General features: G+C 44.9%; 1 protein-coding gene across 16 annotated transcripts in view; it reads right to left on the bottom strand.

Annotated features, from left to right (window-relative positions):
- Nucleotides 1-21368, bottom strand: part of cast (calpastatin) — a 28800-nt gene extending 7432 nt beyond the window's left edge. For 2 of the 16 annotated variants that reach the window (XM_086117038.1, XM_086117042.1), the window contains exons 1-13: nucleotides 15735-15923; nucleotides 5443-5511; nucleotides 3936-4058; nucleotides 3522-3623; nucleotides 3262-3378; nucleotides 2546-2593; nucleotides 2352-2453; nucleotides 2170-2250; nucleotides 1918-1956; nucleotides 1227-1313; nucleotides 729-791; nucleotides 525-644; nucleotides 28-138 (exon numbers count right to left, since the gene is read on the bottom strand). In XM_086117038.1, the coding sequence (XP_085973164.1) occupies nucleotides 28-138; nucleotides 525-644; nucleotides 729-791; nucleotides 1227-1313; nucleotides 1918-1956; nucleotides 2170-2250; nucleotides 2352-2453; nucleotides 2546-2593; nucleotides 3262-3378; nucleotides 3522-3623; nucleotides 3936-4058; nucleotides 5443-5511; nucleotides 15735-15809 (1137 nt within the window). In that variant the 5' untranslated portion in view covers nucleotides 15810-15923. Of the gene's footprint in view, nucleotides 1-27; nucleotides 139-524; nucleotides 645-728; nucleotides 792-1226; nucleotides 1314-1917; nucleotides 1957-2169; nucleotides 2251-2351; nucleotides 2454-2545; nucleotides 2594-3261; nucleotides 3379-3521; nucleotides 3624-3935; nucleotides 4059-5442; nucleotides 5512-10016; nucleotides 10219-15734; nucleotides 15925-20473; nucleotides 20743-21097 lie in introns of those variants that run through there. The other 14 variants (XM_086117041.1, XM_086117040.1, XM_086117044.1 and 11 more) reach the window with 14 other exon arrangements.
- Between the last annotated feature and the right edge of the window lie 3555 nt (nucleotides 21369-24923).

Below are 24923 nucleotides of genomic sequence, written 5' to 3'. Positions count from 1 at the left end.
AGGGAAAGTAACTGAAAGGCCACTGACCTCATCCGTCTTGGGCTTTGTGTCCAGTTCAGCTTTCAGAGAAAAATCAGAAGAGGCTTTTTCCGCAAGGGTTTCTTTTTCAGCAGGGGGAGGGCCCACGCACACTGTTTTCTACAAAACAGAAAACAAAAGGTAACATATTCACAACAGTTGCAAACATGACTTTGAGACCATTTCACGTGAAAACAAACAAACATGAAATGGTGGCCGGCCTACGAGCAAAACAACAGGAGCTTTATCTCCTTCTTTAGTTTGGAAGTCAGCAATCCATTTTGTAATGCATTTACTGCCACCGACAGGAATGGAGTGGAACAGCAGTGGCCACCCAGACTTTAGTTGTATTTTTTTCACTGAAGCTTTGACATTCCTTTACATTGACAAAACCGAAGAAGTACGTGACATTTTTGGGGGCAGGGGGCCGGGTCAGAAAATCAAATTTAACATCCAGCTTAGATTTTATCACAGTGGCACGATGAGTTACCATATTGCTTTTGTACCTTGAATTGGGCAGGGGGAATTAAAGCTTCCAACGAGAAGTTATCAACTTCCATCTTGGCTTTTTTGTCAGCTGGAGGCTGAGCTGCTATGCAAGGAGCCGGTGCAGGGATGTCAACTTTCTGCAAAACACCACCGACAGGAGGAAATGAAGATGCGTGGCAAGACCAGTGATGCAAATAATGAATCGGAACATCTTTCTCTACCTTCACAAGCGGTGGTGCAACGTAACAAGGGGCAGCAGATGAGGCAGCGGCGGCGTCTTTTTTCTGTGGGTTACAAAATATAATACCACCTTACACATCCAAAACAACTTAAATGTACACACTGCTCTGGAGATGGACTTTCATCGATGGAGATGCCAAGAGGTGCATTCATTCTACCGTACTATGAAAGGGGCATGTGCAAAATTGACTTTGAATATCTTGTGTCCAAATAGTTGGATCCCTAAAGTGTGAAATCAAACAACCCAGTAAATCTTTTGTGATATGCATATTTTCCTAATAACATCTGTAGCTCATTTGCATAAGGGGACCGCCCCCTCGAAACCAAGTGATTTTCCAAAGGTGTGAAAAGTCACTTTTATGTGGGCCGTGGGATGTCACCGTTTTGTTATCAACCCTTTCAGGGACAGCGGTCACTACAGTGGACAGCTTGGATGTTCAACATGATGGAGTGCAATGCTAGTCGATGTGGACTTTGACCTGGTGCATTTTGGGTGCAGTTGGAACAGTTGATGTCATGAAACCCGCTGAAAGCGACTTCAGGGCCTCGTCGGTGCTGAGTGGTTTCTGAGGAGAAATGCAGAGTGTCACCATTTTCTTCCAACGACAAAAGTTAAAAGTCTGCTTAGAAGAATGACCCGAAGGTTATTTTAATTCTCCACTAGGAGGCGTTTCTGACCACACACAGAAACAAAATAAAATAACTTCAAACCACACACAGGGATCAGAAGTGAAGGAAAAATACAGACACACCCATGAAATTCCATCAAGAGGCAAAGCAGTATCAGATAAACTACCTGAAATTACACATGTAACATAACACTGCTTCACACGCGCGCAGCATTCAAAACACCAAAGCTAAACACAGGAGAAAGAAAATGAATGGGGAAGATCATGGGACCAAAAAAAAGGAGAGCCTTGCAACACAAAATAACAAAGGTCAACCCCTGACTGATTAATTTATGGATTAGGAGCTGTGTTTTAATACTTTTGTTTGAATGTGGTTGTCAGAAAAGAGCCAACAAGATCCAGTCAGGAAGGTGGTGGTTCCTGTACGGCTTGCAAAGCCGACACCCGGCACTGCTATGCAACATTCCTCACGCGAGTGTGTTTCAGTGTTTCTTTTAACTGCACTAAAAATATTCTTTAAAAAAGTATAGTAGCCACTTACAGGAACATCCTTAGGTATGGCGTCTGCAGGAGGCGGAGCCTAAAAATGATATTAGGATTCAGTGAGGGAAAAAAAAAAAAGTTGCATCATCAGTTGATGGAAACATGAACAACCCAAACCCTGTTTTAAAGTCGTTATTTTTCTAGTTAAGAAATCACACGGTTTATTCACAACATAATCCAAAACAGAATGAAACAGACGAGTCATGCGGCCGGATTCAGCTACGAGCATTGTTCTTGACAGAGAACTGACCATATTTTCAAATCTGTAATCGTGAGGCAGCGTGTCGTCTCTTTCTCCACACTTGGGAGCTTTCTCGGCTGTGGCGTCACGCTGTGACACATGCGACGCACAGGTTAACTCACGCCACGGCCATGCTGCGCGTTGTCAGTGCAATTACACATCGGATCCGTTGACGGACGTACGCGGCGTACCTCTTTGACCTCGGGCCCAGTGAATATCGGTTGTTTCGGAGTGACCGGATCAACTGGTGGAAGGATACTGGCCAAGGCGTCAAAGGGATCGATTTCAGGTGTCTGCACATGCCGCGCAATTGAGCAAACGGAGGGGGGGTGGAAGCAAAGCTACACACCAACATGCTTTCCGGAGCGGAGAAATGCTCGTTTACCTCTTTGGGCCCGATTGTTTCGGGAGTGGGACGTACTTGCACTTGCACCTGCAACGAAGAATCGACATCAATGCGTACAACTTCACATGAGACATGCAAGACAGAAACGATTCCAACACACTGAAAAACAATTTTTAATCCATCCATCAATCACAGGGCACTTAGGGACAAACAGCCATTGACACCTATGGACAATTAAGCAGTGGCAGCTCATCCATAGATGGCGCTAGGGCACTGCATTGCCGCCCAGCTAATATGCACCAAAAGATTTTGATTTGTTTATCTCTGACGACGCAAAAAATGATGTACTTCCTGTTCACATTCATTCCACCGGCCAATCAGATTTAATCAGTATTGGTTTGTCATGGAACGACTTCTTTTTGAGAAAGCTTCCACCGACTCATCAATACTGTGGTTTAATGCTGCCAGTGCCCCCCCCCCCCCCAAAAAAAGTTGTGTGCGTCTTGTTGGTGATGCAAGGAGTCGGAGGCGAATTCCTGGTAACAAGCACATGCATGGTTGAGCTAACAGAGCCCAAAAAAACCTGAAGTCCAGCATCGACAGCAAAACCCCAACAACAAACCCAAACGACTGCTATTTTGTGCCACATAGCACAAGTGTCAAGCTTCGATACGGCCCACCATATCATTTTATGTAGCCCGCGAAAGCAGAAACATTGACTTCATGTTTCTTGCTCAAGAAACGGACAAATGTACCTTGGCCGTGTCTTTTGGGGAGCCTTTAGATGACGACGCGGCAACATTAGCTGCTGCTGTGGCCGCTGCTGTTCCGGGAGCGGCAGTAGAAGACTTTAGAGTGGAGACAGGTGACGTCTATAAATCAAACCAAATCAACGACTTCAAAACACACATCATAAATTCAGTCAAAAGATCCAAATTTGATACAAGAAATGTTCTGTCAAAAGCACATGATGCATAAGGCAACAAAAAGCAACCGTGCATCACCCAACAGTTACCTTCGACATCATTTGGGGACTGCCGCTCGCCCCAGACAATGTCATGTTGACAACAGTCGACCCAGCAGACGACATGTCAATAACAGTGGGCTTGGTGTTAGTCTACAAACCAAGGAGCAAGTGTTTAACGTACGCCATGTTATTATTTTTATAGGCGGCTCAAAAGCTTGCGACTAAAGCCTCCGATCCCCAAAAGCCCAAGACAGAGCAGTGAGTGATGTGCTGTAAGCAAAGACGGCGACGCAGGTGAAGGGCCGCGATGCGGAGCTCGCCGAAGCAACGCGCGTGAAAAGAAGAAGCCAGTCAACGGTATCCGGAGAAGTGAGCAAGAGCACAAAAAGGAAGCGGGAAGTTCCTGTCACGCTGAAGCCAAGCCCTTCCCCTTTGACCCGTCGTCACCCGCCGTCAGTCTACCTGGGGTTTAGCTCGAGGAACCCCCAGTCCCGCTGTCGTGATGGAAGTACTTCCTGCAGTGCCGCTTTTTGCTGTGGTAACTCCTCCAGGCTTTGTAGCCATCGTGGAGCCTGATGACGCCTTCTGAAAAGCACCAGGAGTGAAGATGTCCATCATCTGCCCTGATTGCTCACCGGCTAGCGTTAGCGCTCATAGCACCTGTGATTTTGTTATATTTGTACATGTAAGCAAGTGACCATGTAGTGCAGGGGTGGGCAAACTTTTTGGCTCGGGGGCTGCATTGACTTAAAATTTGACAGAAGGGACAGGTCAGCACGAGCTATGGTACATTTAAAAAAAAAAAATGCATTTGTTGACAGTCCATATCAAACATCAACAGAACAAAAGCATGAAAGTACTGTATTAATATACTTTTTTAAATGACAACAGTGTTGTTGATGACCTATTTTAGCCTGTGCATTGCTGCAGATGGGTTGTGATCACACCAGTAGAAGTAGAGCGATACAGAGGTCCTAGGTGGTCGAAAAGATCCCCCCCCCCCTCCCCGTGTTCTGCAACTTCAAGTCAATGCGCCACCTGGTGGTGAAATGCCTGTCATTACAAGTCCAATTGAAATGAATGCAATCATTCACATCGAACCTTAATTGTGGACCAACCTTCGGCGGGCCGGATTAAAAAGACCAAGGGGCCAGATTCGGCCCGCGGGCCATAGTTTTCCGATCTCTGGTGTAGTGGCTGATTAATCGAGCGCAAGCTAGCGGTCGTTAAGGAGCGATAAAGTCAAACACGTCAACTCATCAGTTCAATCCAAACCATCGTATCTATTGGTCACTGGAGAATTGTGTTTATCGAGCTAATTATGGCATAGAGAATATACATACGGTATTTACTGTGACAGGCAGTTGTCAGTTGACCCGAGGAGGCATTAAGGATGCAAAGGTTCGGCCTAATAATAAGACTCCCCTACGTCTTCAACCTAAAGACCAGGTAAAACAGGACTAGAAATACAAAGACTAGACGCACAGGTAGTGGACCTTCCACGAACCAAAACAAGATTGAAGTGCTGCAAAAACACTCAATCAGCAAACTAATCTATAAAGCACATACTTGTGAATGCAAGTAAATATGTTGAACTCGATGGTTTCTAATATATTAGCTTATCTAAGCTCTGGACTTCAGGCCGGCTTTTAAAAATGTATGAATTTGATAAGCAGCCTTTCTGAGGGGGTTGACTCTTCAGAGACCTTCACCTGCTCAAATGCCACAATAAGGGACATTTTGTCCTGCCGGCTAAACGGCTTCCCTTTTTCAACTTCAGACATCGCAATCAAAACACCTGGCGCCGGAAGAGGAAGGCCACAACAATACCACGCGGTCCACATAACGGCGGGGTCAAAGGTCACCTCGACAACACCCCCCCCCCCCTTAGAGCCAATGGGAGATGAGCAAATGGAGAAAGTGATTGGAGATCAGATCGTTGTGGTTATTCGAGAGGATGTTTGGATACCTCAAACTGAGAAGGCGTCACGGTGGAGACCTGAGCTGCTGGTTTGGGCGAGGCCTGGCTGGGCTGCGACTGCAAAGACACACACAGAAGCGTGCACAGAGATAAGTTACGCATACAGGGGAAAAGAAAACACACTCACAAACAGCACGAAACTTCAAGATCCGGGGAAAATAAAGATCCCAAGGAGCCAAATCTTAATTGTGCCACACATTTTGTTTGTCTCACTACGCCAAGCCATAATGGCTGCGTCAACACACACCCTTGGGCTCTTCAATGTCGAATTTTTTTTTATCACCGGAAGAATATCTGCAAAGTCCGCCATTTTCACTCTCTGGCCAACACGAACACGCTAATGCATGCTTTTATATTACGAATCCGACTGACGATAACATCCTGCTTTAAAAAGTGGATCTCGAGTTTGCAATTGCTACAGAATTTGGCAACACACGTTCTGGAGGCGGAAGCATATGATATTGATTTTTAAAATCACTGCATTGGCTCCATGATGTGTTTCAGGATTGAAGTTCTTTGATTGATTTGAAAAAGTTTTAACGTTCTCTGCTTTTAATTTTTTTTGCGGCTCCAGACATATTTGTTTTTTCGGTCCAATATGGCTCTTTCAACATTTTGGGTTGCCGACCACTGGGCTAAACGTCAACACATTTGGAACCCTGCGCTAATCTTTCCTTCGCAACGTTGCAGACATCTCAGTGGAGCTCGGTCAGTACTTGGCAGAGTTGATTTCGCCAGCAATGTGAGCGATTGCCTCACAGACTGGTGTTGTATGTGACATTTGTGACAAAGTGGGTCACAAGCTCGGTCAAAGCCGACAAATCACATGTGTTGCCCTCACTCACTCTGCCTCAACAACGGCCACAAACAAAACGTGGCAGGATACTGTTTGTCCCTTTTCGACTGGATATGACGAGAGCCAAAGCTGTTGATAGAGAAGCAAGATAAAAACGAAGTGAGCTCACCCAGCACCCAGAGCACCGCCCTGCCACATGGTTGGTCACGCGGTTCTGCTAATTGCAGTCAATAATATTGTTGCTAAGTTACCCCCCCAAAATACGCTGAGCAAACTTCGGTGTGCGACGAGATTCAACAGGCTGGGATATTTTCATTATGATGAGTCCATCTTGAAGAAAAACAAATCCCATTACGAGTCCCTTGAGCGGATATTTGGTGCGTAAATGTTCTTCGTCAGGACGTGTTCATTTGTGCGTAGGTTCGATTAACCCAAATATCGTGACAATCGTAGAGATTGTTTGCTTGGTAAGCGGCGGGCCTAAAACGGGATTGAGGGACTGAGAGTGTAATGTCAAGCCATGATCCAGATCACACAATTTTGTAGCGAATACAGGAGCTCGTATTTGTGCCATTCAAATGTAAGGGAAGTTGCCCAACAGGATTTGGTGACTCATTTGCCTTTCGGTCGTACAAAGCGCAGTGTACCACCCATCAAGAGGTTTCCAAACACGCGTTGCCTTGATGTTAACCTTTCTGCATTCAAAATGTTGAACTTTCCTGAGTCGTTGAAAGGCTTGCGATAGATGCAAACAGAAGATTGAGTCAAAACATCGCGCGCCATCGAGTTCACAGTTCAGAGCATTTGCACTCGACAACTCCTTGTTATGATGGTAGAAAAGGATGAAATAAACATTTGAGGGAATGTTGAGTGGCAAAACGAATCGAAAGGAAACGCTCTGGTACGGTGAACACGACCACGGGAGCAAACAGCGGGCATTCGATAGTGGTAGATGCACTTTATCTGGTTGCTAATGTCATTCACGGTTGAGAGCTTCATTCATGAAGCTAAAAGAAAAATGCCATCTGCGCTATTTTGTCCGGAAACATTCAAATTTAGCCACAGTGGCGCAAAAGCCTTTCAAGTGCATTTTTCATTCAGGCAATCAAACGTTACGGTCGATTGGAGATTCCATTTGTTTTCATTGATAACGTAAAATCAGTTGCGTAAAAAAGTAGGACAATGTGGGACGGTCGCTTGTTGTTTGAGGTTTCATCACACAAATGTTGAGGTGGGAAACACTCAAACTTTCACGCAGGCTTCGTGGCGTGCCGCGTCTCTCCTACCTGCAGCATTCCAGACATTCCTCACTCCTTGTCCATCTATGACCACGCCTCAAAATAAATCAATCAATCAATTGTTCACAAAGCGACATTTCCCGCAACCAGGCCCAAACGGTAACACAGTTCAACTCCCGCCTCTATTAAGTTAAGCAGAATGAAGCCCTTGGAAAAGAAATGTCGCCAAACTACAATGTCAAACCAACCAAAACACAAATTGCAACAACAACGACAACAGACCGGACACAGCTGCATTGAGTAAGTAGAACATCCATAAAGCGAGCAGCAAACTCATCGCGACGGGCAACGTTAGCGTTTGTCCAAAATGAAAAATGTTGCTGAAAGCTCCTGGATGCGGATGAAAACTGTCGCAGTGGTTATGACGATTTAGCAGCTGCGAGTCTGATTTTATTTTGATAGTGAAATCGCAAATTTGTCATTTGAGTGACACATGGTGCAACCATGGAATCAAGTGTACCCCACCGTATATAAACAACGACACACCCCATGTCACAATCTCACGATGGTGTACAAACGTGCATCACCCAGGAAAGAATTTCTTCAATTTTCGCTGTGCGCGATTCAGCAAAAATGAAGGAACCGACATGATATCAACACGAAGGTTCGCTCAGAACGGCTGAGCTTGTGTTTGCCCGAAATAGGAACACGTGTCTGCCGAATGGCTTCAACGGTGACATCACAAAGTTGACGGAATTCTCATGCCAACAAGGCGAAGGTTTGGGGGGGGGGGGAAATAGCGCGGCTCCGGTTTCGATGGGTGTGATGCACAGATCACCTGTCAGCTTACAGTATCAAAAACATAACAAGGTGGAAAAAGGGGTCAGTGCACAAACAATGCAGTAGGCTCGGGCTTTATACAACTATGCAGTTGAAGCTGGAGCCTGTTTTGAAAAAGCCATGACTCACCTCGGGCTCCGCCCCCTCACAGACTGACACATGCGAACCGAGATGGCAGCAGCTGCTTCTCGGGGCTACTGCGGCGGCTTTAAAATAGAGCGTCCAGCTCGGAGAAGATGGGAACTGAGGGGGATGTGCATTATCGAGGGGATTAAAGGTGCAAGGGAGCAAAGCGACGGAAAGCAAAGGGAAGAGTGATGAGAGGCCACTTAACGATGCGGGATTAGTCAGCCTCTGCGCTGGAGTATCAATACATCGGATGCACTGGATTTCATTCCCGGTGGCATATTGCCTTGTGTCAGTTTCTAACTCTTGTCACGGCTCTCCGCCTTGTGGACGGGAATAAGTGTCAACGGGTTCAAATGTCTCCTTCAAATGTAACCTTCATTTCGTACGTCACATGACAAAATCTCACAGCACCCCATCAAACGAAAATGCCCAAAAATTGTTTTAGACTGAAACAAATTGATGATCGCGTCTCAATTGATTCAGTTTCAAATCCGGGCCGGTTTAATGAACATTAAGGGGGATAGACGAATGGGAGGTGATTATTTCCTGGATGTATATGAATGGCAACCGATGGTTGAGCAGGATTGTTGCATTGTCTGCCATCCAGCAGAAGGCACACATTGATGAACAAAGATAATCATGAGTCATCATTTTTGCGCCAATAAAGTGGCAGGGAACCACTGCTTCACATTTGACAGGCAGGAAGATTCTTGCAAAGTCAGTTTAAAAAATAAAAAATTGTCGCACACGCATTGCACAACAGCACATTGCCCCCCCCCCATGCCAATCACAGGAGATAGGAACTGAGCCCTTCTCAGGATTGCAAAGAGTTCCGAATTCCAACGCACTACTATTGTGAAAATGAAGCTCCTCAACTCACTCCAAAATAGCCCGATGACGAATCGCGACGCTTGCTTTTGCGTCTTTAAATGACGCATCTACAAATCCGGCGCAAACCTGCACGGCTGAGGATGAAGAGCAGAGAGCCAGGTCGGGTGAATGGGGGGGGGGGGGGGGGGGGGGCTGCGGCACAGTCGTGTTCTTCTTGGCAAGGAACTGTTAGATGCTCAGGACATTGCGAGCTGGTATGTGGTCATGGCCAGAAAGCCCCGAGTTGGCCTGCTACCACTCTCACCTCTTCTCACGCACTGAACGAAGCAAACGCCACCGGATCTCTTGGGGTACGCTCGGGTTGATTGTCTTGCCCGCCATTGAAGGGGAAGACTCGTAGTTTGGCTTTAAAATACGAGTTAACTTCTGGGACTATGAGTCCCGGAACAATCCAATGACACGCCTTCGATAATGTTTGGCGATGAAGTCATTTTCGCCGCCTGTCTGAGCAGGATGACACATGCGAGATATGAATAGAACCTTGTTTACTTTGACAACAAGTTCGCGACGGCTACTTTTCACCGACAGCTCAACACGCGGCATAAAAGCGTCCTGTCGGCAAACTACACGCCTCCACATTGAGAGCCGTAGACGCGTTGACAGGTCGAAGCCAGGAAGTCCTTCCAAGCACCCAAACGCGCGCATTTACCAAAGAAAAACGCACATACCATAGGTTTGCTTTCGGGATACTATCCTCTACAGAACTTGTTGCATGCGCGGCCGAGATGTTCTCTTCGGGCTGAATGACCTTAGATCCTCTCTGCGGTGAACAATATTAATCCGCATTCGTGCTCACGCACGTAGCCCCAACACGCACAGACACACACACACACACCACACAGACACACGCGTCTGACAACACACGCCCAGCCGAGCACAAGTTGCCGCTCCGCCCTATAGGAAGTCCACAACAAGCCGCCATGTCTCCGTCGGGGCCCTCCCCCTTCACCCTGAAGCCAGCTGAGCAGGCTCGGTCAGATTGGACGGTCGGCCCAATACAGAACCGCCCACTTGTCGCTGCCTGCGCGGAAAAAACCCCCCAACAAACATAAATCAACTCGAGGGGGGGGGGGGGCGATATGGCGACCATGTGCGGCGCTTTATAAATAGGAACATGGCAGTTCACGAACTGACACGATGGGCGACGTGGAGAGAGAGTTCCCGTGCGATGCGAAGAGAAGACATAGTTGGGCCGGCGCAGTCGGGCTGCATCTGGGTGTGCCTGATAGACTCACCGCTCTGGAATCTCGACTGCACAGCCGCCCCAGCAGAGACTTGAGTGTGCGTGGTTGGAAAGAAGAAAAAAGGAGACGAGGCGGATCGGATCACATGTTATCCCCGACCCAACCCAAACGCAACACGGCGGGGGAACAAAAAGGTTCATTTAAAAACTCCAAAGAATCGACGCGGGATCATGAACGGACATGTTTTCATGTGGCTTTTGCAGAACTTCAAAAGCGTATCGCGAACAGCGCAGAGGAAAGGTCGGGTCAGGGGTCAGATGTGATGTAAGAGGGCGCTGCAGAAAAAAAAATAGCATGTCAGGCTCGCTTTGGCTCCGCACGCCGCCTGCACTTGAGTGTTAATCCTTTTAATGACTTGAGTGACTCGGGATGGGGTTGCCGAGGAGAGAAGCACCTCCCCGCGTCTAATAATACTCCCCGCACTTAAGTGACAAGAATGTAGAGGCACCGTCGGCTGTCGGCTCGCCACGTCCGTCATCTCACACTTTCGGGCTAATCTCTGCTTCATGATAAACACTCTCGATCTGAAATGTGGGTCAGCGCTGCTGACAATGCACCACATTGTCGACATCGGTCATGACGTCAGGGTGCCCGCGCTGGCCACAACATTAGCTATCGCGAGAACACATTTGGAGACAAAGTGATTGTTTTTTTGTTTTTTTTGAATGACTGGAAAGTGAAAAGTGGCATTGTTGTGATACAATTTATTGTTTATATCATTATTGTACTAGTGTAAAAAAAATGGTGAATAACTCATCTATTTGCTTTGATGAGAAAGAAATAGTCAACATCTTACAGTCTTTTGGCACTTCTGACATTTCGAGCTGTGCTACTCGCTCATCAAATAAATGTGCACTTTCACACGCAAAACTTGGCCAGTGAATGAATTTTGAGCTTAACCTAACACACACAATCGCGCACACACACACACACACACAACAAGGCACTAACAGGCAGTTGCAAATTATAGCCTGGATTGCTCAAGAAATTTCGGAAAAACGCTTCACCTACAACAGGCGCCCCCTAGTGTCTGAATTATTCACAGCCAATCCGCCTTAAAAGTACCGCGCCGAAGTAAGAGAGCAAGAATCAGCTTCTTGGTGGGAATAGTTGTCTGTTTTGGGACCCGAGAAGAGTAAATCGACTCTACGCGCTGAATGAGATCAAGCGAATGTCTCGTTCGGCTTTCGACCGCCACAAAGAGCGAGTGTGTCTCTGAAAGCCAACAACACTGCGTGCTTGCACTGGATTCAAATGCCTTACTTGGTAAACTCTGACAACACTTATCTGTGTTGTCAAATAATGAACCAGAGCAGACCCTGGCCCCACCCGTAGAACGCTTGTTATCTTCCAAGGTTTTTTCAGTCTCAGAGCCTGCGAGCCTCGCATTTTACAGGAGTGAAACGATAGTTTAGATAATGCACAAAAAAAAAACTTTCCCATCAACAAAAAGTATCAGTGACTCGTTCGGAATGGACGCCAGACAAAATACATACCACCAAATAACTTTTCAGGGCGGCAGTGCAAATTTCCGGTGGGGAAGACCAAACTCAATGTGAACGGAATGCGAATGGTCGACGTGAGCGCGCTTGCCTTGACATGCCAAGCCAAACACTGCACTAACAGCTGGCTGGCAGAGCAACATGCAACATCATCATGCCCATGTGAGACCTGTTATTTATTTCTTTTCTTTTTTTGGTTTTCCATTGCCCGAGAGAGGCCTGTTCAAAACCTCATCGATCTATTCAAAGAGACCCACAAAATCGCCACAAGCCATTCACACGTCTCAACTGGGTGTGCTTGCGTACCGAATGCGACAACCTGGGAACGGCAGTCGTGCATTCGAGACAGCAAAAGCTGAATTTGAATAAAATATCACTCAGTAACAATCACGTCATCGCACCAAACCAAACCAATACGGGGGAGGATTCATTTCTTCGGAAGGACGACGACAATGGCCATCAAAAAGTCCGAAGGCGATTTCACTACTTACATCTTGATCATGTCCATTTCAATAATTCATTAAAAAATGAAAGCTAACAATGGTGGATAACGTTTTTTTTTTCGCCCCGCCAAGTTAGTTTTAACAGAGTATCGAAAGATAAATACGTAGCAGGTCTGACAGGTTTCTCTTAAGTCCTTCATTTTGTAGACAGCGTGACGCAGCTTAGCGATTCATTTCGCTTCAAATATTGAGGAGTCGATGTTGTCCCGAAGTCATGACACCAGCACAACAATAAGACCTGAATGTTGTTGCGTGTGCATATTTGCAAGGCAATCTCTTGACTTCATGCGGTGAATCTGTCAAAAGGTATTTTGAATAAAGGAGGAGAATATTAGTCGCGACGATATGTTGAGTGGATTTCAACTGGAATATCTCCTGGGGAAAATATATGAAATATGGAAACATGTGTAATTTGCATAAGTGCGCACACCCTCAAACGAAGCACCTGTTGCTTAAAGGGGCAGCATTTCTTCCACTGATTGGAGTGGGCGGGGGGGGGGGGGGGGGGGACTCTTTCTGAATGACACGTGCAGACTTCCTAAAAGTTCAGGGCTGAAATTGATTCTGATTTCAAAGTGTTCTCTGTTTCAACTAAAGGGTGAGGGTTATATAACAAGTAATAATAATAATTTGCCCCATAACGCAAATGATGGAGTTCCATTCATCTCATCCTCCATAAACCAGAAAGTGGCCAGCTAAAGTAACAAACCGACGGAAAAAAAAAAAATATATATATATATATATATACAGTATATGTACGACATGCATAATGTTTCCACTTTGGTGAGATGAATTTGTTTTTTTCTTTCTGACATTCGAGTCCTGACAAAATTATTCCAACCACCCCAGAAGGTTCCATCCGGCCCGCTACAATATTAGCGGGCAAACAAACGCAGCCAGTACAACTTTGTCAGGGGTCTGCGCTTCACTGCGAGCCTGATACTCTTCATCATGTTCAGGGTGACGTTTCCCAGCTGACTTGGGAGGGTGTGTGTGTGTGTGTGGGGGGAACACTAGAAGCTGATATCAACTGTCAGTCAGAGGGCCAAACAGCATTCTCGCGCATGATTTAATAGAGCAACAAGACTCCAGTTTCCACGTGCATCCTATGTCCTCCCGCTTTAGGTGTCCTTTCCTCGGCCTTCACTAAAATTAGCCCCAACACCCCCTACCCCCTTCTAGTTTGCTACCCTTCACAGCTATTAACAAGATCGAGAAACAAAGGTAGAATTGCAAAAAATAGCGCAGAATCATCACACCGCTGGTGACATGTCAACAACAACTTGTGTCAGCCACGTGTTTATGTGAAGTCGAAAACCAATTACTGCATTCATTGCATGGCAGGAACTGGCATTTTTCTTTTTTTTTGTTCCTCGGCTTACATATCAGAACAAACAGCTGCCTCACCCCAAGCGTGGCAGATGCAAACAGACAGGAGGAAGAAAAAGAGCAGACTCAAATCAACAGGTAACAGGTCAGCCCTTGTGAAGCACGTGAACTTGATTTCAGACGGCAGACATGGCAAACATTGAAGTCTTGTTGAGTCCCGTACAATCATACGCAACCACTTTCAATGAAAATCATTAGAATTTACTCCATTTAAAAAAAATAATAAAAAGTGCGTGTGCGCCGATTCTCTTTTGCATTACACAATCCATGAATGCTAATTTTATCTATTCGGCAGATTCCTCTTTACGTATTTGGAGCTTTGCCTCACTTAACAAGCTGATCTGCAGTGACTGAAAACACGTAAACGATCTGATTTCCTCACAAAGTCCGCTGCTTTTGAACCAAAAGGGAAACGACTTCTTTTTACAACACAAACAAAAACTAACAGTATGATAGCGAAAATCTTTTTTTTTTTTTTTTTCATTTTTGCTCCTTAACATCATACATGAGCTCTCAGGGTTCGATTCAAACGTGTTCATTTCGGTGTTGCTGTATATACATAGTTACAGAAGGAGGAAGGTCTGAGAATTGTAGTTGAGGTTCTTACACGATACTTGGTGACCTTTTTTCCATCTTGCACTCATTAACTACAACACAAATTTAAAAAAAAATAATAATAATAAAAACTAATAAATAAATGAAAGCCTTGCTCTGAAAACGAACTAAAACTAACAAAAAGTCAAAATGAAAGAACGAAATAATAAAAGTAATAATGAAAGAGACAAACTTCTACAACCACAATTGTGATGCAATCCGTATCAAGGGTAATGTAAGTACGGGGAGTTACTTTATGATTCACACCCCTAAAGTACACGGTTAAAAAAAAGAAAAAAAATATGTAGTCAACTTTTAATGGCTGTGCGCTCCTCTTATCTGTGGACTTTGTTCTGATGCCTGCGCAAGTGCCGTCCAGATATGTTTTCCCACAGGCCATTTCCTGTCCTTGTCATGAAAATGCAAATTGTAAAGTGAATCTGAGCACAACAACCGAACGGTCCCGGCTGGCGGTCGCACGTAAACAAACATGGACCCGATAATAAAGTACCGACAGTGGAATAACCAGAGTGGGACTGTTATATAATCCCTATAACCCCTTCGCAACTCATTCGAGTATCATAAAAGTCAACCGCGCTCAGGTTGCCGTCCCCATTTGAAGACAAAAAAGCAAATGTAAGCCTCCGACATGGCAACACACCCATTCCAGCTTGCTCCGTCGCAGCACATTATCACATGAGAATGCTATTTGGGCGAGACGCAGAAACTCTCCCGAGGACTCGCAGCCTTTTCCTGACTATCAACAATCTGTGCAGACTGGAAGAAAACAAAACACACGCCTGCTTGTGTGCCTTCAACAAACGGGACGCAAACAGTGAAGGCCTTGTCCCACCACTGGCTTAATATATGATTGCTGGGGGAAAAAAAACACACATTCAGCTTGCAAGGGCTGACCAGGAGCTCCACATTCCACAAACAGGGAGCGAGGTCTATCTTGGACCGGGACCAAGTACACTTTTCTCCCCGAGACAGCGTTTCTTCGACTGGAACGGTAAAAGGGCAAGCTTTGTGCCTTTCTCTTCACAGACTAATTCACGGCAACAAAACAAAACACACGTGGATACTTTCAATAGGTCGCCCAGCACTTTTCCTGGCACCGGCGCTCACACACATTCACGCAAAGTAACACACACCTGTTCCTCCACGGCAACATCCTGCAGGGTCGGGGTCTCTCGGGGACCTCGGATCCAGCTCAGTATCTGGCCCATGTTGGCTAATGGTGCCCGTGTGTGTGTGTATGTGTATGTGTGTGTGTGTGCGTGTATGTGTGTTAATGGTCGTCTGTCAACCGCTGGCGTGTCTGTCGGCTTGCAGCATGTTTCCAACACGCAGGGAGGGAAAAGGGAGGGGGCAGCGAGGAGCAGGGGCGTGGTGGGGGAGGACAACAGTTCGGTGGGGGGGGGGGAGGCTCGCAATGTGCACGAGTCACAGGAGGCCGGGCTTGAACTCCCGGGGATTAAAAGAGAAGTGAGCCGAGCCACCGGAGGCACGCACGCATCCTTGCATATTATACGCAAACCTCCACGCACACGGACGTGCGCAATAAGTCTTTTTTCAACAACGCCTGAGAAAATTCTCTAAGATTATATCCGAGATGTGTGAACACACCCGTTTTCATGATCACACACGGGTCAATCAGGGAGCTTACATAACGTCCCGCCGACAACAATAATGGGAGGCAGGAGGTTTTAAAATCCGCACGCAATCGTTCACATTGACACGAACTACATTTCTTTTTGTAGCCTGGCCGACTTCGGCCGAACTCAAGATACAGGAAATAGAATCAACATTCTCTAGTTTTGTTTGTTTGTTTGTTTTTTTATGACAGTTATTCTCATCTGAACAACTTATTGAGCCAAAAGCAAAATGGGGCGATGGAAAGCGCCTTTAAAGTGGGAGTTGGGTCACGAAAGTAAGCCTTTCACGGACAGCGGTCACCACGGTGCACAGACGATCATGTTATCAGGTTACAGGTTATCATTATTGGTGCATGAAAGGGTTAAATGATGTCGATGATTACATTTTCCACAAATTTCCCCCGTGTGGGACGAATAAAGGTTATTTTATCTTATCTTAAATGATGCACCGTACACTGCACGTTAAGTGATGTTGAGATTCAAGTTGGTCCTTTTCACAGCACACGATTGTGACATTCCAAATATGGAATATTTTGTGAAAAGTGCATCCAATAAGCCACTTATGTTACTTCAATGGCTATCGTCAAAGTAATTTAGCGAGCACGTCGGCTAAAATAGAGGGCGGTTGAGAGCTTATCAACACCCCACTTTTTTTTTCTTCAAACGACTCATACTCATGCAAACCAAGAGATGTTCAAGCTCTCATGATCACCCGAAAACTACCGTGAGTGCAAAGTCTGCATTCTTATCTGTGTTCCGCGCACGGCGGTGTGCCTCCTCGAAGCCGTACTTGGGTGGAGTGTGCACACAATACAGCTTTTGCGTGAGTCAGCCAGATAGAATCGGTATGCTGCTCGCACCATAACGGCCTTTAAAACTCGCTACTCCTGTTTGTGCAGCCAACAACATCAACTGGTCACCGAAGGCTCGAGTCCAGGGCCACCTTGTCACCATTTATAGCATCGTGTTTTATGGGTGTCAAATATATATGAGTGTCTTAGCACCCTGTGACAGATTTGTAGCAGGAACATGAACTCCGTGGCTGGCTAAAACATGTAAACATCGCCGACGGGTATTTCCGCACAAAATGATCAAACAAACCCTGCCATGGCATTAAATACAGCAAACAGAATCAAGTTTTTGAATATTACTGTATATTGATCCAGCTGGTGTGTCCAGACCGAAGCGTGTTGACTCGTGTCATTTAAAAGAAGAAGAAGAAAAAAAAGCAAGCATGTAGCGAACATGCCATTACATGTCACGTTACAAGCCATTTGTCTTCCTTTCTCCACACCGTGCATGACACACTCCCTGTCATGCAGACATTATCGGCGCTGTCAAGTCCCAAGCCACCCAGCCTGTCAAACTAGCTGATGCACCATGAGAAACAATACAAACGCTATAATTAGTCGGTCGGTGTCCTCAACTCTCGATGATAAGGCTCCAGTCAAGACTTAATGAGAGCAGAATTGCATGGGAAGATACAAGAGATGCAACTGTTGGCACGGAAGACACTTATTTTTTTCTCAATAGCTTGTACTTGTTTGAACGTGATTGCGGCAAAGTACTGAATTGTGGAGATTTTGCGTAAAACCATTTTGCACCATTTGGGTTTTCCAGATTTTTTGGGGGGGGGCATCCCGAATGAGTCAGCCATCCATCCATCCATTTTCTGAACCGCTTTATCCTCACAAGGGTCGCGGGGCGTGCTGGAGCCTATCTCAGCCGTCTTCGGGCAGTTGGCGGGGGACACCCTGAACCGGTTGCCAGCCAATGGCAGGGCACACAGAGACGAACAATCATCCGCGCTCACACTTACACCTAGGGACAATTTAGAGTGTTCAATCAGCCTGCCATGCATGTTTTTGGAATATAAGTACCCGGAGTACCCGGAGAAAACCCACGCAGACCCGGGGAGAACACGCAAACTCCACACAGGGAGGCCGGAGCCGGAATCGAACCCACAACCTCTGCACTGTGAGGTTGATGCGCTCACCACTGGTACACCGGGCCGCCCGCAGCTATCCTCAAATGTATAAAAATTTCAGCAACCTCGTTCACCTCGAATCAAAAAAATGTTTTGTGAGCGCTGCCTCTTGAGTTGAGAAAATATCAAATAATGATGGCGGTCACCTCATAAAAAGGATATAGACAAAACCAGAAACTTCAGAAGTGATTTGAGGAAGTAGCGTGATCAGGATGACCTTACGCGTGATTGTTTTCGGCAGCAGAGGGGCACAAACAGATTGAACATCATGCACTCTTAAGGATTCATTGAGTCCGCATTTCTGACCTGAAACAGAGAGATGGATGGATGAAGAAGGGATGGATGAATAGGTAGAAAGTAAAGACTGTCGCAGTCGATAAACTAGCGTTATGGATATGAAACACAGAGAAGAGTCTCATATCACAGTTCATTGTACCGCAACATGAGGTCAGCTGAGGTCAATGGGGAGCGAAGCGCCGTCATAACAAGCAAGAGGAAGAAGACGCTCCTCCGTCTGATCAATTTTATTTTTTCTCTCACAATCTTGCACCTCATTTCAAATAAAAGTAACCTTTAAGTGCACAAGGCAATTCAGTTATGTGGCGTCACAGTCTGAACACTAGGGGGCACAATGCAAAAGGACTACATTAATAAGAAATGAAGAAGCACATGCAGTGCGTTGGATGTGAACAAGTAGGCTTAATGCCATGTTACTTTTGTGTGTCAAAATAATAATATGTTCATTAAAAAGTTATACAAGACTGCTTTTTAAAAACACCAAAACTGTGACAGGACAACTGCAGTGATACTGTAATGGGCAGCATTTTTCACAACCCTGTTTTGTTCAGTGGAGATGTCGGCGCTGTTGGACAGTCGGCATTGGTGCGGCTGGATGGATAGCTGCTGAAGTTGAGGATGAGGAGAGAGGAGCGTTGGCACAGAGCGCCGATGCGTATTTGGAACCGAGAATCGCCGCTTGGAATTGAAATGGATTTCCATGGGACAGGAGAAGTGAACCAATCTCTTTTTTTGTCAATGGATGCTACAGCTTCTTGTTGACTTTGAAACTTAGCTTGTAGCCGACATGTGCACATTTTGAGCATGACGTCTCTGATCCACTGGTTAAAGGACACTTTGATTCTCTCCTCTTTCATCTCAAACTGCTTCAAACAACAAAGCGTGTGACGGAAAAGTGGTTAGGACTGCATGACTGTCCGCGTTTTATGTTACGTGTTGTGTTTATTGTTTTACTTTATGTTAACTGTTTTGTTAAGCGCTTTGTTACAGCTGCCACTGTTGTGAAAGCGCTATATAAATCAGCATGTATTGTATTGTATACTTCATTAATCCATCCCTCGGTTGGCTTAAAATGTTATCTGTGTTTACCTTAAAGTGTCTCCATATGACTGACATTGCTTCTAATCGGAAGGTATATGCCAGGCTGGTGAAGAAGTATCTGCATTACGGTATCGGTGCATCACGAGTTTTTATGTTTCTATGTTTTTTATGGTCTCTCCATATGACGGATTTTCACCTACTGGGGTGGTCGACAATGTATCCTCACGATAAATGTGGGTTCACTGTTTATGAACAATATTTCGACAGTCGTCATTGGCATTATAAAAAGAAATCATTTTAGGAGGACAAATTCATTTACATGTGCAATGTATCTAGATTGTGTAACGGCCATATTATAACCTTCTATCAAGTAAAAATGATTACGCTATCACTACTGGGTATTTTTATGGTTTTTCTTTGCAAAATATCCACACTTTCACTTCTGCTGCTAAAAATGTTCCAACAGCGGTTGTAAACTCAGCAACTTTAGGAAACACTCTGAATCCCATCAATCCAGAAATATCCTGCATTGTTATTGTTTGACAAAAGAATGTGAGGGAGTGAATTCAGGGGGAACTCTACAGGATGCTGTTTTCCACCCATTGTTTCCCTGGGTTATTCATTTAACGTCACAAGAATTGATTTCACAGGCTCACTCACTTACTAAAAACGCACAAGTGCTAAGAGTATGTTTGTTGGTAAGTTGATTATAGACTGGGTAAGACGCTAACAGCTAAAACCTCTTTCTTGAGGAAGGCCCTCAGAAAACAGCCTGGCGTGATCGATCAAATCATTGACACAAATCTCAAGTTTGATTGCAATGACAGATAACAGGTTCACATTCAGACTTTGCAGAAATAACCGAGTGAACGAAGCTTGTAAAGCAAGAGAATGGCTTCAAAATACTTACAACGAACTTGTAGTAGGCGGCATACGCCATGATGGAGGAGGAGGCCAAACACACAACACGAGTTAACAGTCTTCCCAGCACGAGAACGCACTTCTTGGTGGACTTCTTATGCTACACCGACTTTGTCATGCCACTCCGAAACGTGCGTGTGCCACTCCCAGCACACTGTCGACAATTAACACACGAAGCTGTCTGCGCCGTTGCCTTCTGAATCACTGCCCAAGTCACATCAAAATCATTCTTTTCCAGCAGCCTCTTCCCCTCCCGAGAAACAATAGGCGAGTAACAACCTGTGTGCGTGAGTGTGCTTTCCGTATCACCCCCCACGCCCCAACCCCACTTTCATCACCACACTGTACCGGTAGTGTACTGTTACTGTACTTCCAAAGAAGTAGGCTGCACATTTTGTCACTGTTGCATGCGTGGACAATTCAGTTGGGCAATGTTTCAGGATCTCCGTTTTCCTCAGAAATGAAATTTCGCTTGATTGCGGACACATGTTGTTCAAGTATGACAAACTGCGTCAGAAAACACGTTACGAGTTGTCGCCGAAACCAGCCTCCCGACAACGCACATCACTTGAAGAAGACAGCGTTTGCGTCGTTTTTACATTTTGTTACTCACCTCCTTCGTGGCCGCGGCGTGCTTCCGATGGTCGTGGTTTCTCCTCTTGTGTGGCATCTTGATAACAACTGAGTGGATCAACTGTTTCACTCGTTCTCACACACAAAAAGTGGACGCAAGAGAGTCCCTTGAAGCCGAAAAAAAAGTTGCCCCTCCCGCTGGCATCACTTTTGTCAGACTTGATGGTTTAAAGATGTTTGTCAGATGCAGAATGCTTCTGTTTCTATGTGACCGTGTATGTGTGCAACAAAAGGCATGCTTTGCCTTCTACATAAAGGTAATTTGTATAATTTGACAACCTATTGCCCATTTCATTCCATTTGAAATCACATTGTTCCTACAGGGGGAAAAAAACAACACCAATGTTATTGGACACTCCCACTAACACCCTTTTTTCTCCTTTCTCTAAATCAGCTTTATTAAACTTTGTAGAGCACCCTAGCGAAACTGTACCAAAACATTTTAAGGTTATGCTAATGGAAGAAAAAACGTTTGTAATAAGAGTTCTAATGTGCTGATTATTGTTAAGCAGCAACGTTTCGGATGCTATCAAGAGAATCATGCTACTGTTTTTACAGTTTCAAATTCTCCGACATAATCTATAAAGCCACAGCAATGCGTCTCTTACTTAAATTACCAACACTCTTGAGTGCTCTTAATAGTAGCTGAATGCTTAATCGTGTAACAATGTCCTTTCAAAACCTTCCCTAGCAAAGTATTTACTTAGCACGCCCCAAACCAGTGGACAAGATGAGTCATCGTTACGTCATCGTGTTTCCATTGGTGACGCTTGCAGTAGTCATTCAATGCTGCCCTCTAGTGGAATAAAATAAATACATTCAATCTAAAGCATTATTATTATTATTATTATTATTATTACTATTATTGCAGTACTGGTCGACACACATTTGCGTGTCGAGAAAGTATTTAGGGTATTTTGATATTTTGATGTTCCTGAATCCGAAAATGACACCCCTTGTTCACTCAACACATTGGCAATCAGTTGGTCCAACAAAATTGTATCTCGCTAAATATAGGCATTTTAACTAGGTGAAAATTCTTTCCATAATTTTATCACATGCACCCAACAAAAAATTTCTTTGGGTGGAACGGTAAACAAATGCGAAAACGGGTGATATCAAAGCACAAACACTTTTCAACCATTTACTGTAATTGCCAAATATATTGATATCTCATAAACTCGAGCCTATTCAAGGAAATGTATGTAATTTTCAGAATCAGCAACAAAAACGTTGCTATTATTATGACTGCTATTATTTTTATGATGATTATCTTGTTTGTATGGCATAGAGAGTGCGAGAGTGAGCTGGCTCGCTTGCTAGCTAGCTAGATCGGATAGTGTTTCTTTTATAAAGACAAAAAGGGCAACCAGATTTATATTGCTGAAAACAATAAATACAGTCTATTGTACATAATACAGCGCACTGTACGTGGAGCTCATAAGTACATTACAACGCCATAAAAGAGCTGCGATGACACATAAAAGTCCTCATGGGTTGGTCCCCACGTTCAGATGTACATGACATCAAGACTCAAAGCGTCACTTTCCTGACCTTCACACTTGTTGATAACCATATGCATTGTGTCACATCAGTGTCCCATTTCCTCTCTCTACATGCCAGTCTGGATGACATTTTCGCTCTATTAACTGATGGACTTGACATTTGTGCAACATTGTACAACTTTGTTGACAAAAGAAGATGGAACCCAATGTTTCAATTTTGCATCTTTTCCCCAACACGGCAGATTTACAGTGCTTAGCAAATGTATTCAACTTCCAGCAAGTTATCAGCATGACCAAAATACTTCCATCAACAGTATTCACTTTGGTGCTTGTGATCCTTAAGGTTGCAAAACAATCACAGGGCACGTGATACAATCGTTGACACCAACGGGGATAATTTAGAATCTTCAATCTACCTAAGATGATCATAAAACCGCACAAAGGCACAGGAAGCCCACATGACGTCTTTCCTCGTATTTACCACATTGAATTGATTTTGGGTGCTTTACAGTTCACTGAATTGACACCTCGAGGGGCCCTGCAGCTTCATGTGCGTCAATCCACGACCCATCAGCAATCTCAGAACTGGAAAAAAACCCACACTGAGTGCACAAAATGCAGTCACACCCCTGACCTCATCCGATGTTTTTGTTCTGTGGATGGTCAAGGGGAACCCACATGAGTGATCTGAGTCCATTACTGTTAAAGAAACACACACACACACACACACACATTCTCATGTGACAGAAAGATGATGCCGCAACCGATGAGGAAGACACAGTTCTGTGAAAAGCCCACATACTGCTGCAATTGCCAGTATCTACCTTGCTGTTGTTTTCTGTGGCTTTCCAACTGCGTGTATGTGTGCGTGCTTGTGCGCGTGTGTGTTTGCAATGCCTCCTCTCAAAGCAAATAGCTGTTGCTAGGTAAAGGTGGATTATATAGCTGACCCTGAGCCAAGGTGTTTGCTCACCACCAGATGAGCAGAGCTAATCAGTCAGTATGAGCCTTCACACATCTAATGGACTCGACACACGCATCATTTCCGCATTTCGGCTACGGAGGCGTGCTAACTTCCAGCAGCTAGTCTAACGCATAGCGATTGCGTCAAACTCTTTAAAAGTTTGACGCAATCGCTTGCGTCAAACTTTACCGGAAATGATGAGTTAACTTGTTCATTGCTCCAGTTATTAAAGCGATCCAAGCACTGCATCTCATTTCATGAGCCATTTGTAGTGTTTCAGTACATGGAGGCCTGTGAAAACAGAGGCCGATTTTGACATGCTCAGCTCAACTTCATTCATAGAGCACTAAAACTATCACAAAACAGGATAGAAAGCCTTTTTTTGTCACATTCTATGGTGCAGATTCAACAAAGTGGAGCTCATGCAAACATAAAAGAAAACTAAAAATTCAAGAACAACACTGACAAGCATGTAGTATACTGACTGGATGAGGTTAATGTTCTCACGAAATTTTGTGAAGTAGCGGACGACTTGCTATCGCCGCCGGCGGAGAGAGGGCGAGAGAAAGCACGCAGCCGAGCAAGGACAAACACAGAGAAAGACAGACAGATTGCCTTCGTCAATTCCAGGTTCAATAGTCAAATTGTTCCAACAAATGTTTAAACTTTGAAGTACCGGCTCACTGCTGAATGTGCTCAAATAAAAAGCTCAATAATAATGGCCACCAGAGCTGGCTCGGTGAGCCATCCATGCCTTCAGCTTTGTCACGAAAAACGTTACTTCTTCGGCTAACATTTCCACTTCGAACAGAGTCAGCGCCGAGCTATAGAATATACCTATTACAAAAATCCACTTTAACACAGTTAAAAAAAAGGTTATTTTTCCTGTAGCTTGGAATAAACGTAAACCGGAAGCCCCGACACCTCAGAATATTTTTCCATTGGAAGTTGGTCATTAGCTGCCGTGCACACAGTCCATTCAACGTCATTGAGAAGCTCCCTCTTTTGGAGCCACATCACCCTCCTTTGTCTTGTTTTGTACATGTCCATTACAACGAGTTTTTTTTTGTGCCCTTGTGAGCCATGTTTGTTTGCTCTCACTACACAGCTTGTCTGATATGGACTCCCTCCTTTATTGTGCGATAACCTTCCACTGTTTGATCATCCATACCGACAACAGCTCCAGCTCAGCATCCTCATTATTAGTCGAGCTTACTTCCTCTTCCACTTGAAAAAAAAATTTTTTTGATCCAAAGATATTGTTGGGTAAAGCATAAATTGGTTCCATGTTATGTATCGCACAAATTTGGAATTGACCGCCATTTACGGTATTTCTT

The sequence above is a fragment of the Hippocampus guttulatus genome, chromosome 8, assembly GCF_054856545.1.
Source record: "Hippocampus guttulatus isolate MCC_2025c chromosome 8, RoL_Hgut_1.0, whole genome shotgun sequence".
NCBI lineage: Eukaryota > Metazoa > Chordata > Actinopteri > Syngnathiformes > Syngnathidae > Hippocampus > Hippocampus guttulatus.
This window is presented reverse-complemented; position numbering and strand designations above follow the sequence as displayed.